Raw genomic sequence first — 21,006 nt, forward strand, 5'->3', positions numbered from 1 at the left:
TTTCCCTACCTGCATCAGTACTAACGATTCTTCCCAAGCCTGCCGGAACAGGGTGACCAACCTGTTCCAGCATCCCTGGGACTTTCCCAGTGTAGCACTGGAAATCTCACATGCTGCGTGATTCCTCAGTCCCCGGCATACCGGGGTGGTTTGTCATCCTAGCCGGGAAATGAGGGAGGAACCAAGGGTCCCCAGGTATCATGCCTCTGTCCCTGTCTCCAAAAGTAGAGCAACCTATCCCCTCGTGGGCCCACCGCCCATCTAGCTACATGGGGTGGCCATTATGGCAACTGGGTGCAGTGTCTAAATGCATGCACTGAAATTTTATGTTACTTCTCTGAACCGAGATGTGTGTGCGTATGAGTGTGTACACGTGGGTGCATTAACCCAGATGCGGAAGTAATACATCGTTGCGGCAAAAAAATTAAAAATAAAGTTAAAGCAAGAAAGGCCTTAAAGATAAGGCCAAAAAATTATGCATAAGCCCACCACTCAGCAGTAACTATTTTGAGAATTTTTATGTGTATCCTTGTAGATTATAACGTAGGTATACAGACAGGTATAAATAATAGGAAACCCACTCCTGAAAAACAGAATAACAAAAAACGATGCTCTGAACCTCTTGTTCACTCAGTGATATATTTATCCATATTAATGAGGACACCTGAACAACATCATTTTACATGTCCATGTAATATTCCACAATATGCACCTGCCGCAGATTATTCAATAAATGGGTTAGGTAGGACGTTTAGACTGTGTTCAGTTTTTCATTGTTATAAACAGGGCCAAAAACAATATGCTTGTTGCTATGTCATTGAACACATCTGATCTTATTTTCTTAGAGTGAATTCTTCAAAGTGGCATCGCTGGCTCAAAGAGATTGCTTCGTTTAGAAGTCTTCTGATGTGTATTATAAACATGACTCCCGGGGAAGTTATCACACTAGCAGTGAACAAGAATGACTATTTCCTTCTTCGTAGAAGAGCCTAAGTTTGAAGCGTCTTAGAGACTACAATCAGCACAAGAAGACGTGTAAGGCCATTTACAAAAACAATTCTTGCATTTTTCAAACTAGAACAAATCCTAGAGATCATCCAGTCCCAATCCATCATTTCTTGGGTGATAAAACTGACAACCAGGGAAGGCAAATGCTTGCCCAGGAACAGTGGGACCCCATGAACAGGCCCCTGAGCATTTACCCTGGGGCTAACGGAGTGAGGGACTTAGCGGGTGGGGCCCTCACTGGGTGGATTCCTCTTCTACAAGTGGAAGGATCAGAGCAGAGTGGAACGAAGCATGACCAAGTAACAGTCACCTCTACTCGCTTGGAAGAGTTCTACTGCCCTACACCAAGCTCAAATAACCTCCCCCAGCCACGCTTTGCACCCTCTGCACCCTCTGAACTAATTTGCAAGCTATCCCTAGTTTTCAGCATTTGGGAAAAATAGCCAACACCACAGCTAAACTAATTCGGATTTGGAAGAGGACTGGAGTTATTTCCCTAACACTAGGAGTAGTTAGGCTTTGATCTGCTTTTCCTGTGATTGCTCCTGGCTGTGTGAGAGATTATTGTATACGCACACTTTTTTTTTTTTTTTTTTTAAGAATTTTGATTGGAACCTGGGTGGCTCAGTTAGTTAAGCATCTGCCTTTGACTTAGGTCATGATCCCCAGGAGCCCGGCATCCTGCTCCCTGCTCAGCGGGGAGCCTGCTTCACCCTCTCCTTCTCCCTCTGCCCCTCCACCTCGCTCATGCTTTCTTGTGGCGCAATGGATAGCGCATTGGACTTCTAAAATCTGTTTTTAAAAAAGAATTTTGATCAAATAATATTCTGTTAAATTTAAGTCCTCAAAGGCAAAGATTGCCATTGATAGAAGTCAGAAGTCACTGGCTATTCTGTATTCCACAGACTTCCATTAAATGGTAGAAAATTGCCTTTCTTAAAAAAAAAAAAAAAACATTTATATTTATTCATTTGAGAGAGAGAGCAGAAGCGGGGTGGGAAGGGGAGGGAGAAGCAGGCTCCCGCTGAGCAGGGAGCCCGATGTGGGGCTCTAAGCCAGGACCCTCGGATCATGACCCGAGCTGAAGGCAGACATTTAACCTACTGAGCCACCCAGGCGCCCCAGGAGACTGCTCTTTTATGCAAACCATTCCCAATAGCTATACTTCGTTATGAATTAGTGTCAAGCAATCCTGTCCAACTCTTATTGACTCATCCTCTGACTTTAATTGACTCATCGTTTAGCATGAATCTAAATCAGAGGCCAGCTATTTTTTTTTTTAAGGACCCGGTTGTAAATATTTTAGGCTTTATGGGCCACATGGCCTCTGTCCTTACCACTCAACCTTGCCGTTGGAGCACAAAAGCAGAGACAATACATAAATAATATGGATGTGTTCTAATAAAACTTGACTGACAAAAACGGGCAGTGGGCAGGATTTGGTCCTCAAGTTGTCATTACTGACCTCAGATTTAAATCATTTCCCGTAGATTGCTCTACTTCCCCCCCACCATCAAGCCTTCTGATTCACTAGGTCTTGGGAATGGGCCCAAGAATTGGAATTTATGAGTCTCTAAGCGATGTCGATGCTGCTGGTTGAAGGCCATGCTTTGAGAACTTTTGCTCTGGGACAGCCCCTTAAGATTGAAGTGCTCAATGAATTATTAAACTCACACAAATCATCACAATTTTCTTTTGAGTGACCTCAATGCTTGTATGTACCTCTCCTCTCTTGCCTTTTTGGAAGATATGTGTGATTAGCTTTTGTAGAGGTCAAGCTACCAAGTTAAAGTCAATGGAATCCTCTCTAGTTAGTGCATGAAGGAAGGATGTATTAGTGTATACTATGGTGCTCGTGGGCTCACTGGAAAAGTTGGAATAATGTGTTCTTGGGTCAGCTTCCAGGAACAGCTCCCAGAACAACACTGCATGTACCCACCACCCCTCCTGATTCTTTTTATAACTAAAGTCCCAGCCAAAGTCTTGTGCCAGGTGAGTCTGATTTTCAAAACTCAAGTCCCCTCTTTGGGCCCTATAGGCAAGGGAGTCTGGGAAACACAGATTTGGGGATTTCGTACTGGGAAAGCTAGCAACAAGGAAACTATAAAAACATGGAGCAGCATTCAGAAGATTTGGGGGGGTAGCCACTACCCCCGTTACCAAGCCACAATCCCATTACCAAGAAAGAAAAAGTACCATGGAGGAATGGAAAGTTATAAGGCAATAAAGCTCCAGCCCTCTGGGATTTGTTTTAAAATAATGGGGTTGCAATGGACAGAAGGAGTAGTATAGATGAGGCAGTATTGATCGTGAGCTGATGATTATTGACCTGGATGACAGGTACATGGAGGTTCATTGTTCTGTTCTTTCCATTGTAGTGTATGTTTGAAATATTTGGTAATAGAAAGGCAAAATTTTAAAAGGCATGAAAAGCAGAAAAAGAATGGGCTTATGGAGTGATGTCTAAAGTCTCAATGGCATGCTCAAGAAGCATATACCTTGTAATAAATACCTTGTATAGGTATAAATATACCTTGTATATGTATAAATACCTGGTATATGCTCGAGAAGCATATACCTTGTAATAAAACCTTCGGATGGGAGTTATTTTCACTGCGCAATCATTGTTTTAGCAACATTCCCAAAGGAAAACAGTAAGTGCCTTTTTCACTGAAAGTAGGTCAAGGTAAAGCATTATTACCCCAGTCATTGTGTTTGCTTCACCGAGACAAATACACCGTGACCACTTGTTACTTTTACATTCAATGCAACCAAAAAAGTCAGAATGACTGGGCTACTATACAGGGTCACCAGCAAATGAAAACACAAGACCCAGTTAAATCTGAATTTCAGATAAACAGCAAATACAGTTTTTCATATATGTGTGTCATGTGTAATATGTGTGTCCTGTATAACATGGTCATACTAAAGATGTATTTGTTGCTTATCTGAAATTCCAAATTTAAGTGGGTATCCCATATTTTATCTGGCAACTCTATCTTCTATAACCTGTAAAATTTAGGAGAGTCTACCTTCCCCACTCTTCTCCAACCTGTGCTACACACCTTAACCTCTCCCTGAACTAACCAGACTGGACTTCTGTTTTTATGACTCTCTGCGTATTTCACCATGAACTTTCTTTATGTTCCTACAAAGGCACTCTTTCCAATCCTAGATAGGTTGAAGCTGAATTGTCAGCTTGACCCTTGAAGGGAAGTGGTAAGGAAAGAAGCCATGTGCCTAAATGTTCCCAAGCAAATGCCTCCTCTCTAAGAGGAAGAAGCTAGACCCAACCCCCGCCACCAAGTTTCTTGCAATATCCTTCCAACATAGCTGAGATTAAGAACCCCAGACGTGCTGGTCAGTCCTGCTATAACATCCTTTGTACAGCCAGATGGGTCTCATAGAATCTAGACTCCAAAGGAAACAAAGAAAGAGTGATTTCATGCTAGAAGGCAGAAGATAGTTCATCATCCAAACTCACTCTGTCTCAGTTTGTCATTGCTGATTCCAGATTGTTAACACCCAGATAATCAGGTTTTTGCAACAGGGAAGGAACTTTTGTCTTGTCCTGCGTTGGTTATTTGACAACTCATTAGCATCTCCCCTGGAAGTGAGCCAGAGGAAGGAAGTGATAAAATATCATGAGTCAACACGTTACTTGCCAGAAGTTCTGGTAAAAGGGGTAAGAGGGTTTAAAGGAAGAGAAATTCAAAATTTTGTACTCTTACAGAAATTTTCTGGTAGAAAACAACAATTTCCTGAGATTCTGGGGATTTCTATTTTCCTGGCCCTATACCACTGACAAATCAAAGGTCGAGTCTATGAGCTTGGACCTCCCCTAATGGAAGTTTCTCTAGACTAAATACCCATCCCTGGAGTCATAGGACATATCTACCATTTGTGCCTTCTGCTTTGAGGTTAAATGAATTTTATAGTTCTAATGAGGAAATACAGTGATTTGTATAGCTGACTGCAGCTGGACCGGGAGGAAAGCAGAATTCTTCATGAGGTTAGAACTGCTTTTGTCCATTAAAAAAACAAAAACAAAACCCACAACAGTATGAGTTATAAAACAGTAGGTACTTCCAAACTTCCAATTTGGGCTTATGAGCAGCCTCAACAAGGAAGAAGTAAATTGCTTGCTTTGTATAGAACAGGATGATATTACAATGATGATGATGATGATGATGATGATGATGACTGAGTGTTTTGCGAAGGTGGGAAAGGTGGATGATAGAAAGACAGAAGGAGGTGAAGAAATGGGTAACAGAGGGTTTGGGAGATCCACGCAAACACATCAGTAGACAGAGAAGGATGGCCAGAGAGAAACTGTGCTTGCCAGGGACAGCTGAGGGATTCTAGGACAGTGACTTTCAAAAAACGTATTTATTATGGATCGTTTCAAGCACATACAGAAGTTAACAGACAGGTGCCTGGGTGGCTTAGTTGGTTGGGCGACTGCCTTCAGCTTAGGTCATGATCCTGGAGTCCCGGGATTAAGTCTGGTATGGGGCTCCCTGCTCAGGAGGGGGGTCTGCTTCTCCCTCTGACCTTCCCTCTCTCATGCACTCTCTCTCCCTCTCTCTCTCATTCTCTCTCTCTCAATTAAATAAATTCTTTTTAAAAAAGTAAAAGGACTTTAACAAACTTCCACGTGTCATACCCACTTCAACAATTGAACTCACAGCCAACCTTATCTCATCTAGAACGCCCCTACCCACTCATTCCCTCCCCTGTAAGTTATTTTGAAGGAAATTCCAGACATTATATGGCAAACACTTGAGTACAGCAGTCAATTTGAAGCAGTAGCCTGTTCTGGACTGTGCTGCTGTCTCCCTAAATTAGCAAATAGCCTCCCTAAACGCCTGTATAAAGGAGAGACACACTCCTGTGTGTCTCCTTTATTTCCAGCACTCCACTGCAACACGCCTGTACTTGGGGCACCAGATGTGGGGTCATTTTCCCCACACAAAGCAGTTCTGTGACAGCAGCTGGATGTCCTACATTTAACCCAATTCTGACTCCATCCACCTGGAGATAGCATTAGATCCCATGGCTTAAGGACTCTGCCCCACAGAACTTCAACCCCATCACGCAATGCAGATGTCAATCACAAGTCTGGGTTGTCACCTGTGCTGTACCTCAGAGGTTCCCACAAAACCATCACCACCCCCCACCCTAGCTTAGCTTCAGTTAATTGGTTAGAGTAACTCAGGGAACTCAAGAAAAGTCTGCTTACCAGACTGCTGGTTTATTATAAGAGGGTATAACAGAACGAAACGGCCAGATGGAATTTGCATCAGACCAGATTTATGAGAAAGGGCTCAGAGTTTCCTCGTCCTCTGAAGGGACGTCGTCCTCCTCAGACCGCCACAAGTTCACCAACCTGGAAGCTGTTTAAACCCTCCCCTTGGGGTTTCATGGAAGCTTCATGATGTAGGCATGATTGATTAAGTCACCGGCCATCAGTGATTGAACTCAGTTTCTAGTCCCTTTCCCCACCACGGAGGACAGGAGGTGGTTACAGGAAGTTCCAGAGCTCTAATCACATGGTTGGTTCCGCTGGCCACCGGCTCACCACCCCTAGGAGCTTTCCAAAGGTTACTGCGTTGTGTTGACTACGAGAACGAGAACATGAATGCATGGAAACCTACAGAGAGATGAGGGCAGGTTCCCACAATATATGTATATGGGGGGTGACCCACGCCATTCTGTCAGAACATTAAATGAAAGATCACACCAGAAGGCTCCTGAAGACTTGTAGGGCGCGTCCAACAGGCACCAGGTTACTGGGTTATGTGGTCACTTGAACTTCGGCAAGTTCCTCTTTTTGGCAAGCTAATTCTGTACGCATTACAAATGAGAGTAACAATCAACATTTTGCATTATGCAAACAGCTTAAAGAAACCAGAATCTTTTACAGTTGTTGTTTTCCTCCTTAGAACGATGCATTGCTTAGGAAAAATTAAAATAATCCATAGCTGAACTCACATTAGTGTTTCCAAAACAAAATGGTCACAGGAACTCAAATGTTCAAGTCCATTCTCCAGACGAAGGGGTTAACCTTGCCCTTCAGTACCTCACTGCCTCCTCTCCAAACTTGGTGATCCTTCTGGATTGTTCCGCCCTCTCACCAAAAGTCGGTTTTCCACGAGTTTTAAAAAGAATTTTTTTTAATGTCATTTATTTCCCCAATTAATTGTTTCCCCCCTCCCTGTGAGTTTCTCAGATACTCATGAAAATCTTCCCTTTCAAAGTCCTGTCTTCTTACACTCCCTCCACTTAAAGCTCCCTTTGACACCTGCCTTCCAGGTAAGACAACTCCCTTTAGAGCTCATAATCTTGCCAGCTTAGTCTTTAAATTTTTTTTAGCCTCCATAAAATTTTTGCTCACTCAGCACTGTAAGCCATCATCTCCTCTGAGGATTGAGGTTTGTGTACTTGTTAATGATCTGATAATGTGCCTGTAGCCTGTGGAGGACGAGGGCCCCACAAAAAAAAAAAAAAAAAAAAAAAAAAGGGATAATCTCCTTACAGCCGTAGTTCTGAGACTTGAGTACACATCAGAATAGTTAGAGGGCTTGTCTGAACAAAGACTGTGGGAGTCCGATTCAGCAGGTCTGGGGTGAGCCTGAGAATGTGCATTTATACACAATGATGAAAATGACCTGTCTCTGGCTTCTAGAACATTGCACTCTGATGGAAAAACCCCTTCTTTCATGTGCAGAGCACTTTGGAATTTTAAAATTATTCTCATATTGAATTTTTCTTTAACAAAACCTCACCACAATCCTAGGAGGAAAACAGCTCCTGAATTTAGGGTCAGAAAACCTGCATCTGAATTTCAGCTTACCAAATATTAGCTCTGTGACTTTGGACAAGTTATAGCTCTCAAAGCCTGAGCTGTTTACAAAATAGGAATAAAAACCTCCCAGGTAGATAATAAATGCGTTTGTGAAAATACTTTGCAAGCTGCAAAGTGCTATACAAATATAGAATATTAGAAAACAAGGCAGCCTGTGGTCAGAGTCAGAAAGACCGCCAGAGTATTATGGGAACACAGAGGAAGAAGGGGCACATTCAGTTGGCATGAGGAAAGGTTGGATGCGGAACGCTTCTAGAAAAAGGCCGAGTTTTCAACAGGCAGGGAATTGAGCGGGGAAGGTATTCAGAGGTGAATGGCACATAGGTAATAAAGATGATTAATGATACACCTGGTAAAGGAGTTTAACGCCACGTTACAGAAAGCTTGGAATAGCAGAAAAAGGAGTTTGAGCTCAATTCAGTAGGGAATGGAGAGCCAATTAAATGTTCTGATCAACGACTCAACGTGCTATGAAGGTAATTACGAACACTGGTCTGCTTACAGGGGTGAATGGGAAGGGGGAGACAATGGAGGCAGGGAGACCTGTTAAGAGTTTTCCTTAACAGGGGCGCCGGGGTGGCTCAGTGGGTTAAGCCTCTGCCTTCGGCTCAGGTCATGATCTCAGGGTCCTGGGATTGAGCCCCGCATCGGGCTCTCTGCTCGGCGGGGAGCCTGCTTCCCCCTCTCTCTCTCTGCCTGCCCCTCTGCCTACTTGTGATCTCTTTCTCTGTCAAATAAATAAATAAAATCTTAAAGAAAAAAAAAAAGGAATTTTCCTCAACAGCTTTCCCTACTCTCCCCACCCTGGTTCCATATGCATTTCCCTACACCCCACTGGCGTGGCCTTACAATAAATTCCAATATTCTCCATCACCATTATCCCCGGGGAGCCCCCTTCAAACTGCTGGGCAACTCTGCATTGGTCTCAGCAGTGCCTTCTGGAGCATTAGAGGACACACTTTCCCTCTTCCTCCTCACGGTCCTGGCAGCCAGTCCTCAGCCGGGTTTCTCTTCTGGTTGTGAAGCATGCCTGGGTTTTTCAGCCATTTCTCATCTAACAGGTTTCATTTTACCCTTCTTTGGTTATAATTTTGCCTCTCCCATATTCAGGAAGAGAAGCACAAGGCCTTCCCAGAGACACATGGATAATTTAAACAGTCTTGATGGATGGATAAGAATTTAAGTCCCTGTCCCTGCCTCTTTTCCTTACTGGGTAACTTCATAGGGGGTGCTTGAAAGAAGGTCGAGTTCAAGGTCTGAATGGGTTCTCCCTTGTCTGTGGTGTCACTGACATGGGTTTGGTCTGATTTATAGCTGAAACTTACATGTTGTATCTTTTCCCCTGTAGGGAATTTTACAGATACCGACCTTGAAATTTATACCCCTCTGTTATACCCTGACCTGTGGGTCACATGACTTGCTTGCATTTGCCCCTTAAAATTTTCTTCTTTCTTTTTCAGGATCGTTAACCTTTGAGAGCTCGTTACATTGTTGCTACCTCTCTTCCATTTTCCAGAACCCAAAGGGTTAACATGTCCTCGGCTGAGATGCACACACCTTGGAGATCATCTGTGGGTTCACTTAACCCACTCTAATTCCCACTTCTCCTAATAATAGGATCAGTCTCATTCCAAGTTAAGACCATGTTCAACTATGCTGTATAAACAAGCCCCATCCCCTTATGTTTATATTCAAGCTCTCAGGAGTTCCAAACACCTTCAGATTTTTCATTATTATCGTGCACAGAACTCCTCAGTTGCTTCTCCTCTGTCCCCAAACCCTGAAAACACTTTCCAATATATGTCTCCCTCCTTCCCTCATATGACATAACATGTGTATCTAAGGAAAAATAAGGACAGATTGGATTTTCACTCTGTGTGGAAACACATTTCACTTTGCTTACCAAGTGAAAGGTCTATCTGAGCTTAGCTGATGAAACACGATGCTTGGATTTGATAAAGATTTCTCTTTTGTGTATGCCTCTATGGAGGCATAGTCGGATTCATTTGGAAAACAATTTTTATTGACTGTGACTCATTAGAAAGAATGTCATGTGCTGGCATTTCATCACCGAGCAGGGAATCTTTCCCTTATAGGGCCTTTGGCTCTGCTGCGACCCAGGAAAGGAAAAATGGGCTTCCATGGGAAACCTGTGCACTCAGCCAGGACCCCAGGAATGTAGGTAAATGCATAGCACCCCTGCCACTATTTTGTGTTACCTCCCATGATGCCAGAGGAGACAAGTTTGCTCTTATGGCTCTGAAAATTAAGAACACAAGGAAATGCTGATTTTTTTTTTCCTTAGAAGAACTAAAACAAGCCAAAATGACTACACCCCCCCCCCATTTAATTAAAGCTTCAAGAATTAAAAAAAAAAAAAGGTGGGGGGGGATATTACAGGAAGTGTTCATGTGTATGAGGGCACTATAAAAATAGAGTACAGTGTTGGCTGAACCAGGAAATTTGATTAGATATTATAGGAATTGAATCTTTCATGAAGTGAATTATTAACAAGCGAAAGACCCTAAAACAAAAGTTTTGCTGCACTAGATATGGTTTCATTCCAGTCTGTCTGGTCCTAATCGGATCAGAGGGAGAACTGCTGAAGTATGTTTAAGCCTATTGAAGAAATGAGAGGTTTTCTAACACCACAAATTTTTCACACAAGAAGAATATAATTATTCGGTGACATTTTTCAAAGCAAAAATTGAATATGGAATGATTAAAACCTTATAATTTTTAAAATGAAAGTTGAACTAGAAAAGCAAAAGAAAATTATCAAAATTCTTCACTTGTTACTTTGGAAATGGCTAGTTTCGCTGATTTCTACCATCCTCTGTTTTCTATCATGTCCACAGTACTGGCGGGGTCCCTCCTGCCTAAATAGACGCACACACACCTTCTCTCCTGCTTACCCTCTTTGGAAATATTCAGGACCATAACAGGAGATATTTCAATAAGAGAGTGGACAATGCCCTTCGATAGAAAAGAACTGTCACTTTGGATAATATATAGTGCCTTGCATCTTTGGGATGATTTGACAGATTAATGTTACTTTAAGGTGGTTAAGATACAGCCTTCAGCAAAGATAAATAATGTTGAATCACGGTTCTTCCCAAACCAAGGACAAAGCTGAGATAAAGTTTATGGCTGAGAAGACAGCAAATATGGGGAGTGACTGACAGCAAAAGCCGGAAGAAGGATTATTCGTTTGTTCCCAGATGAAGGCGGGAACGAAAATCCCAAAGACAGCGGCGTAGAAGGTGAAGGTGGATGAAAGGAAACCACAGAGTTAAGGTATAGTCAGGAGCTAGACAACAGAACAGCCTTGTACTTCAGAAGAGGCCAAAAGAGGAACCCGTTGAAGTCTGATCTCCACAAAAAGATTAAGGCTGAGGAGGTTCTCCAAATGCTGGGTCAAGATTTTCAGTTCACCTGAGAACACTCTGTGCTAACCCAACCCTCAGCTTCTCTCTGGAGTGCTACTTTTGTTGGCAGATGGCTCTGTTCCCTTAGCGAGCGCCCTGGCAAGAGCACATACATATCCAGGTCTGGAGAAGAACAGCTGGAAAATAGACCCAGCGCTGACTCCTGAGGGCCCCGAGATTAAACAAGAAGGCGAAAATCGATTAGGGGTGTAGGGATGGAGGGGATTGGGGGCCAGAGAGGTGTCAGCCAAAGGATATTGGGTTTTTTCTTGAGGTGATGAAAGTGTGGGGATGGCTGCTCACATCGATGATTACACACTGTAAATGAGTGAATGAACAGTGTGGTCTGTGAATTACATCGCGGGAAATGTGTGTGTGTGTGTGTGTGTGTGTGTGTGTGTACGTGCGCGCGCGCGTGTGCTTTAAGCCTACATGAAAAGACAGAGAAGGGTCAATGTGGTGTGAGAATAAGCCTTAACACCGCAATCTCACAGAGCTAGGAGGTAAAGACTGAGTATCAATGACCCTGATAAGGAAAGGTGTTACTCAAAGGCCGAGTAAAGAACCACAGGGAAGCTCAAAGTCATTATATTTTGTATTTCACTTCTCTTACGGGAACTGTGTGACTCTCTCATTCTCCAGATACCACCTTTTCAAAGTTGAATTACCTTGCCCTGTTGCAGGTCACAACCGGTGCGTGTGATAAATGTGTTACATGGTCTGTACATCTGAAAGGACAGTATTAGCCATAGAATGAATCATAGGGGAACATTTCCCTGCAGAATGGGGACCAATCAAAGGAGCCCGTTATCCTGTCCTACCCGGAGAAAGCATTTTTCAGGTGAATCAATTGGGAACTGAGAACCGGAAATGGGTTTTTATTCCTTTACATAATTAGGACACCATCTACAGGAATTGTACTCTTTGGGTGTCCCCCCCTCCCAAGCTCCCCCATATTGGGCTGGCATTATTACAAACTTAACAAATACTTGCTGGTTTTAATTATATATATATATTTTTTAAAGATTTTATTTATTTATTTGAGAGAGAGAGACAGTGAGAGAGGGCATGAGCGAGGAGAAAGTCAGAGGGAGAAGCAGACTCCCCATGGAGCTGGGAGCCGGATGTGGGATTCGATCCTGGGACTCCGGGATCATGACCTGAGCCGAAGGCAGTCGTCCAACCAACTGAGCCACCCAGGCATCCCGGTTTTAATTATATTGAATTCCAAAGAGGAAGCTTAGACATTTCATGATGAGTGTGCATGCTACTTCCAAATGTAAGAGCTAGAATATAAACCCTAGGAAAGGAAAAGTATTTACCGAACACCAAAGCTCCTTTAAGAAACAACTGTGTCAAGTTTACCGGTTCTCAGTGGTTTTATTAAAATGGTTAGGAAAAACTGACCTTGCTGATGTCTATAACCATGCCATCTTCAGCTTAGAATAATGCCCTGTATTAAACTGTGTAAACACCAGAACTTTCCCTTGTGAGTCCAATAATCTTAGCAACAGCTCCCTTTCCAAACATGCCAAGAAAGATATGTTGCTTTGGGTTACGGACACTGGAAAATCAACAGACCAAAACACGCAGAAGAACTGAGCAGAGAGAGAGGATTGAGCCCAGTCGCCCTGCAGTCTCTGGAGAGCTGCAGGGTAGCAGAGCCTACTGCAATGCCCTTGAACGGTTCTCTCCCCACACCCTGACCACCACCACCAAAGCATCCCTACTCGACCCTTCACACAAGGTCTGCCCTAATGGCAAGGAAGAGAGAGACTTAAAATGAAGTCAGCCCCAAGATGGAAACATAGCTCATGGAACCACAGTTTAAAAAGTTAACTTTGACCTACACACATGTGTCTGGAGCCAGAGCCCTTCAGATTCCAGGGGTTTTCTTTCTGTGTGCATTTGCAAGGGCACAGAATGCATTGGTTAAGTGGGTTACTTGGTCTTTATAAGCAATGAGTTCTAGTGGGAATTCATTATGAATGCTCGGGGGTGAGGAAGTGGTTGGGATAAGGGCCAATCAATTTCTTCCTTTCTGTCCATACTGGGAGCTCTGGGAGTTCTGAACACCACCAATGTCCCACCAAATATAACAAAGTATCTTTTCTGTGTTTTATTAAATGTGTTATTTAAGTAAAACCATATTGTTCTCTGCACTCCCATCCTGAGGATAACAAATCATTATGATTGAATGACTTGCTTATCCTTCTCAAAGTTCTGTTTTACATTTTTTTAAATATTTTATTTATTTGTTTGACAGAGAGACAGAGAGACACAAGTAGGCAAGAGAGGCAGGCGGGGGGGGGGGGGGGGGGGGCAGGGAAGCAGGCTCCCTGCTGAGCAGAAAGCCAGATGCAGAGCTCGATCCCAGGACCCTGAGATCATGACCTGAGCTGAAGACAGAGGCTTAGCCCCCTGAGCCACCCAGGCACCCTGCGGCTTTACATGTTTCATCTTTGTAACTACGAGAGGCTGGTAGAGTAACCTTGATTTCCCCAGCATTCTCCGTGAAGATGAACTGAATTTCTTGACCCCTGAAGTTTATCCCTTTATGCTATCACAATCAAAAGAAAAAATCTTAGCGAGTCTGAACAAAACTTCTCAAAAATGCACTTCAACAAAGAAATGTACCTTAAAATAAGAATCCTTTTTAAAAGTTTGTGCCTATTAACAGAACTTTTTATTAAGTTCTAATGCTAGGTTCATAGAGGATGTAAGGGAAAGTATCCTCAGAGACGTTGCTAATGAGATGATAAATTTCGACATTTGGAGGAGAATATTTGATAATATGGATCCAAAACCTGTAAATGTTCAACACACTGACCCCACAATTCTTTCATTCATTTAGTAACAGCTGAGTGCCGACCAAATGCTAAGTGTTCAAGGTACATTGATGAAAAACACAGACCAGCTCCCTGCCCTTGGGAAGCTCCTATTCTCATGGAGAGAAAAACAATGAATAATCACACAGGTGAACACAGAAGATAAATTCAGACATGATAAATTCTAAGAAGGAAATTGCACCATGGATAGGACAGGGGACGGAGAAGGTTGCTTCTAATGATGTTTGAGAAAGACCCCTGTGACAGAGAGATCAATGCCCTTATAATATCCAGCCTCCCACTCACCCTTAATAAAAGAGCCCTAACTTAAAAAGAAACAAAGCCCAAAACTAAACCCACCTTTCCTGGCCTTCTGGAAGAGCAGGACAGCATGTGAGATATAATGAAATTCATTAGGTAGAGTCCCAGAAACATTTCTTCAAAAGTGAGACAGTTATCAGGTGAATCACTTATGATAAAATTTCAAAGATATCGGGGGGGGGGGATTGAATTTCAAAAAGAGGTAAATTAATAGTAAGGAGAAAAGCAATTCTGGCTTAGCTTTGGCTCTGAAAATATAAATCCTCTGCTTCCTTTAGATTTTTTTTAGCCATTAAGCTTTCAGTGAGATTGTGGATACTTTTTGCTTGGGGAAGGAGAATGTTGGTGGAGGAATGTTATATAATATAGGGGTGGTATGACCCTCTGTGCTAAAATGTATAGAAAAATTATATGATACTTGATAGAAGTAAAATGAGGTCAACCTGGCATCCGTTATTGATTCTGCTCTAATAAATTATGCATTCTTGGGTATCAACCACATAACATCATGGATTCCAGCCTCAATTTAAAATGAAGAAATTAGACTCATCCAACTACTGTAAGGCCTTGTCCATATTTCTTCCTTTTTCCCTCTTCCTACTATTAACATCAAACACACACACACACACACACACACACACACACACACACACGTGCAGAGGTTAAAGGTTAAATCCCATTGTGATCTTTGTAGAATGAACAGGCCATAGAAAGGAAAAATTATGGTCATAAAATAATAAACTATTTATATCCAGAAAACTTAATTCAGCTTTTAGGATGATGAAAGAATTTATCTATGCTCTTTGGGTATAATGTACATAGTTTATACTATAGTCTACAGGTACTTACATTCCAAGACCACCGATGGACACCTGAAACCACAGATAGTATCAAACTGTATATATACTATGCTTTTTCCTATATATACATATGTATCTATGATCAAGCTGAATTTGTAAATTAGGAGACTTAACAACAGTAATTAATAATAGAACAATATATAACAATACATTATAATAAGAGTTATATGAATATGTTTCTCCAAATATCATCTTATACTGTACTTGCTCTTTTTCTCTTTGTGTAATTAAGATGATAAAATGCCAAAATAATAAGATGAAGTCAGGTGAATGACACAGGCATTGTGACATAGTGTTAGGCTGCTGCTGACCTCCTGATGATCTGATCTGTCAGAAGGAGGATTACCAGCTCCTCGACTGCTGTTGACTGAAGGGAAATAAAATGGCAGAAGCAAAACCACAGATAAGGGGGAACCACTGTATGAACAATGTACCTTAGAACTAGGTCGATAACAGAAACCTATGTTTGTACAGTGCTTTAGAGTTTACAAAGCAATTTTATGTCATATCACTTTCACTTTAAAAAAAAAAGATTTTATTTATTTTACAGAGAGGGAGAGAGAGAGCTAGTGCATGGGCGAGCACAGGATCAAGGCAGAGAGAGGGGGGAAGAATCCCAAACAGATTCTATGCTGAGTGCAGAGCCCAATGCAGGGCTCGGTTGTGTGACCTTGAGATCACGACTAGAGCCAAAACCCAGAGCCAACATTTAACTGACTGAGCTACCCGGGTGTCCCATGTCACTTTCACTTTTGAGCCTCACGGTTACTTTAAGAAATAGCTCAGGCAATATGAATTATATGAGATATTTCTTTTTTTTTTTTTTCTTCAGATTTTATTTATTTATATATGAGAAAGGGACAGCATGAGAGAGAGAGACAGAGCATGAGCAGGTGGAGAGGCAGAGAGAGGAAGAAGCAGATTCCTCTCCTCTGAGCAAGGAGCCCAACACGGGGCTCTATCCCAAGACCCTGGGATCATGACCAGAGCTGAAGGCAGAGGCTTAACTGACTGAGCCCCCCAGGCGCCCCTGAATTATTTCGTTTTTATAAATAAGTAGTCTTGATACTTGAACGTGTCAAATGACTTGCCCTCATTTATGTAGCAGTGGGCGAGCCTTGGACCTTCTCCCAGTTCATCAGCACACATTGCCACCCGCCACACTGCCAGGCCACTAGAGGGACCGTAACCTGCAGTGCTTGCCTCAGCCTCCATGTCAGCTTTCTGTTCTGCTCATTCCGTAGCTTGGCTCAGATCACTGAGGACACCAGCGTGGGGAGGCAGTGTCATTTCCAAACCCATGTAAACTAGAAGCTCTCCCAGGATATTCATCCTGCTGCTCCCATGCCAGCCTCCAGAACCACCACAGTTTAGTCTCAGCAGAGGGGTCTGCAAGACCCCTTTTTCTCTTTCCTTCTAAATTTGAAGAGAATAAAATATGCAATATATGTCATTTAAAAATGATGACTCACATTATAGACCCCTCATTCTTAACTAACGAGTCACCCACTTTCGATCTACCTAACAGTCCAAACACAATGTGAACACTAAATCAAATCATCATAAGCACTGGTGTGTTTACAAAACATCAGGCATAAATCCTGTACAAGAACCACAGTTGGGGGCGCCTGGGTAGCACAGTCATTAAGCATCTGTCTTCAGCTCGGGTCATGATCCTAGCGTCCTGGGATGGAGCCCTGCATCAGGCTCTCTGCTCAATGGGGAGTCACCTTCTTCCTCTCCCTCTGCCTGCTGCTCCCCCTGCGTGTGCTCTCTCTCTCTCTGTCAAATAAATAAGTTATTATTATAAACAAATAAATAAATAAAACCAATTTTTTTTTAAAGAGAACCACAATTGGTTGCCAAGATAGTAAATACCCATTTTAATCCAAGTAACTAACATTAAGCAGGACTACAAGAAGATGGTAAATGATTGGCTGAATACCACAATCTTCTTGTCACTTTTATTTGCCGTCTCATTAGAATGGACAAAACCACTGCCCCTTCCGAGTTCTCATGGCAGGAATTAGTTCTCAAGGCCTTAATGCCTGCAGCTCTCTCCCTGAGCAAATTTCTTCCTCATTTTTAACTCTAGAAACTCAGAAATATTTATTAAGGGTCTATTGTGCATAGAGTGACCTAAGTAATCCTTTTTTTTTTTTTTAAGATTTTATTTATTCATATGAGAGAGAGAGCACAAGCAGGGGGAGAGACAGAGGGAGAGGGAGAAGCAGACTCCCTGTGGAGCTGGGAGCCCAACTTGGGGCTCGATCCCATAATCCTGAGATCATGACCTGAGCCAAAATCAGGAGTCAGTTGCTTGACCAACTTGAGCCACCCAGGCACCCTGACAAGCGTGATTTCTAAGTGTGAACCCAAAAAGTTTTGGGATTTCTGAGATGTTTGCTGGCTCTTCCATGCGGCTGCTGAAGTGTTTGCCAGTCCCAATGAATCCTGCATTCATTGACCTCATTCTGCAATTAGAAGTTATGAGGAGAAGATCAGAGCTGAGAAAAGTATATGAAAAGAAGAAATAAGTGGTTAATAAGCACATGAGGCAAGAGTGTTTAACTTCCAGAATAATCGAAGAAATATATATTAAAGCAGTAAGATCATTTTTCAACTATCATATTAGCAAAAGTTTTTAAAATTATAATACTCGGTGCTGGCAAAGGAGCAGAGAAAAATGTACTTTTAGACATTGCCCTTTAGAAAATAGAGCCCCTCTGGAAAATTATTTGGCAAGTGTGTCAAAAGCCTTAAAATATTCAGGAATTAATTTGCATAATTTTATCCTAAATGTGGAAAAAACTTTATGAGCAAAGATTTTATTAGAGCTGTATTTACAAAAGCAAAATTTGGAGGCAACCTAAATGACCCCCAATAAGAAAATGATTAAGTAAACTACACATGGCTCATCAACTCCATTCCATTTTTAAAGAATCATTAATACTTTAACAATGTGGAAAAGTCCTAATGTGATACTACATAACCTCGCCCGCCCCAGTCAATTAGGGAAAAAATATGGGAAAGAGGTGGGTGAAATATGGACAGAGCTGGTCTGGGTCCCAGGCTGTCTGACCCCATCCCTCGAATCCAACCCCCTCAAAGACTGATGGGATTTTCCACTCTCCTGCACCTGAGGATTGTAGTTTCAATGTCTAGAAACCCTATAATTCCAAATTCTTATTCACAATCTGCCCTTGCAGCTCTGGGTACCCTAACTATGTAGGCACCCAAAGACCAGCCCCCCGAGGCTCCATTGTTGCCAAGACACATTATGAATTAGGGCCCCCGGGGTGAACTCACTCCAAATACATAAAAAATAAATACAACCAAATAGATAAGAATGGAAGAGTGAAAGAGATAAACACATGTATTTGTAGAAGAGTAAAGGTGAATCCTATTAAAAAAGTAAATCAGAATCAGGACTAACTGGGCATATAATGAATGGTACATTTTGATGGGCATCATTTGGCCCTCGGAACGGCTAATGGGAGTCGGCCACACAGATATTTCAGTCGCGGGCTATTGTGAGCACACTACAAAATGGCTTTACCACATCCATTCGTATTACCTTGGATACATCTAATCCCATGGCATTGTTTTTACTCAGGAAGATAATTGGATCCACTCTGAAATGTTTGGGCAGAATGTGTCACAGACGGGATCAGCTACATTTGTGAACATGACAACGGAAGCGTAATTACACCAGGTGGCCCACTGGGCCTTCAATGCCACTTGGTGTTGCTTACTCACCGATCACGCATATATTTAAGAATAGAACATCACTTTTCCCAAACTAATGGTGTTCTAGATTCTTTCGGTGGCAAGAGACAGAAACCTGACTCAAATTTGCTTAGACGAGATTTATTTTTTAAAAAGGTGGGGGAGGGGTAGCTCACAGAAGAAAAAGAACTCTTTGTCCGACCATGAATGGAAAAGACAAAAATCAAAAAATTTCTGGGCCTCCAGACGTGAGAACCATGACTCCAACACCATCAGGTCTCTGTCTCTTTGTCTTTCACTGTCTCTCTCTGTCTCTTCTCCCCTCCTCAAATATTTCTTACTTTTCTATGTCAGCTTTCTTCTCTCCTGTTGCTTTGCTTCTTCTCTGACACTAGTAACAGCTTTGCAACCAGAGGGGGAAAGGGTCTTCCCCCTCTTAAGACTTCAGTAAGAAATATCCAAGGCTCGGGTGCCCGGGTGACTCAGTTGGTTAAGCCTCTGATTCTTGGTTTTGGCTCAGGTCATGACCTTGGGGTTGTGGGATCCAGCCTTGTGTGGGGTTCTGGGCTCTGCAGAGTCGGCTTGAGAGTCTCTCTACCCCCTGCTCAGGTTCACTCTCTTTCTCTCTCTAAAGTCAATCAATCAATCTTTAACAAGGAAAAGTAGGTAGGAAGAAAGGGAAGGAACAGGAGGGGAGGGGAAGGAGGGGGAGGGGAAGGGGGCAAGGCAAGACCCAAGGTTCCCACTTAGATTCACACTCATATTCTTTTTTTTTTTTTTTCATTCATTTGACAGAGACACAGTGAGAGAGGAAACACAAGCAGGGGAAGTGAGAGAGGGAGAAGCAGGCCTCCTGCCAAGCAGGGAGCCTGATATGGGGTTCGATCCCAGGACCCTGGGATTGTGACCTGAGCAGATGCTTAACGACTGAGCCCCCAGGCGCCCATCACACTCAGATTCTTACTCTTTAATCAATTGTTATAGTTGGGAAGATGGAAGGAGAGGGGGGTCACACAAGCAGAAATAATTAAAATTTGTGACATTTATTCAAATTTGCCATATGCCAGGCATCTAACCCTTTATTTAGCAAACATTTATAAAGCATTCAGTATGTGCCCTGTTTTGGATACATTATACATATTAACCACTTAATCCTCACAACAACCCTTCCCCCGATGCTGTATTTTTCCCATCTTATAGGTGAGCCACCTGCCGCATCAGAGCTAAGAAAGGGGTCCCAGGCCACATGACTAGGAAGCCAAGCGGTCTGGTTCCTGAGTTTTTGCTTTCAACCACACCGTCATACAGTCTCTCCACTGCACAGGGTTTAACCTACACATGAGGTGAATAGTAAAGTTATCACCATTTTACAAAGGGAGAAATGAGACACAGGACACGTCCATTAAGTGATTGCTCAGAATTCACAGCGGTAGTGTCTGAGCCCAAAGCCCAGGCTTTGGACCGTTCGGCTGTGTGGCAGAGTCGGGGGATGAGGCCTGGGTGTCTGGAGAAGAGGGAGAGGTTTAAGGAGACGGTGTATCCACTGCCTTTAGTCAACTGTGCAGAGCCAGTCCGGCTGAGAAATCCGTACTAGCCCCACCCTAACCTGACAAGCCAGCCAGGCGTGCTCAGCAGGAGAAAGCTGTGGTCAAGGCCAGGTAGAGGTCAAGGTCAAGGAAGAGGAAGCCAAGAGCCAAGCGAGAAAGCCAGGCCTGGAATAAGGGTCTGAGGAAAGCTTCTACAGTGTCAGCCTGGGACACTGACCCTTCTCTGTGAGGGTACATCGTCAAAGAGTACAGAAGGTTGCATTCAGGAAACAGCTGGAATTCTTCTAGAATTCCTACAGCACTGCTATGTCCTTGCCCTAGAAAGTCACAGGACTGTGTCAACTTAGATTTCCTCAGAAATGCCTTGACTGAGCTATGATTCCATGTCATGCTCTTAGCTTTTATCAAGCATTCAGT

General features: G+C 42.8%; 1 protein-coding gene across 3 annotated transcripts in view; it reads right to left on the reverse strand.

Annotated features, from left to right (window-relative positions):
* Positions 1 to 21,006, reverse strand: part of ERI1 (exoribonuclease 1) — a 119,878-nt gene that overhangs the window by 38,072 nt on the left and 60,800 nt on the right. The window contains exon 7 of one of the 3 annotated variants that reach the window (XM_059384105.1): positions 17,189 to 17,787. The exons of the other annotated variants lie outside the window; for them this stretch is intronic. Within the exon in view, the coding sequence (XP_059240088.1) occupies positions 17,677 to 17,787 (111 nt within the window). The 3' untranslated portion in view covers positions 17,189 to 17,676. Of the gene's footprint in view, positions 1 to 17,188; positions 17,788 to 21,006 lie in introns of those variants that run through there. 3 annotated transcript variants of the gene reach the window in all.

Source organism: Mustela nigripes, chromosome 18 (assembly GCF_022355385.1).
Source record: "Mustela nigripes isolate SB6536 chromosome 18, MUSNIG.SB6536, whole genome shotgun sequence".
NCBI lineage: Eukaryota > Metazoa > Chordata > Mammalia > Carnivora > Mustelidae > Mustela > Mustela nigripes.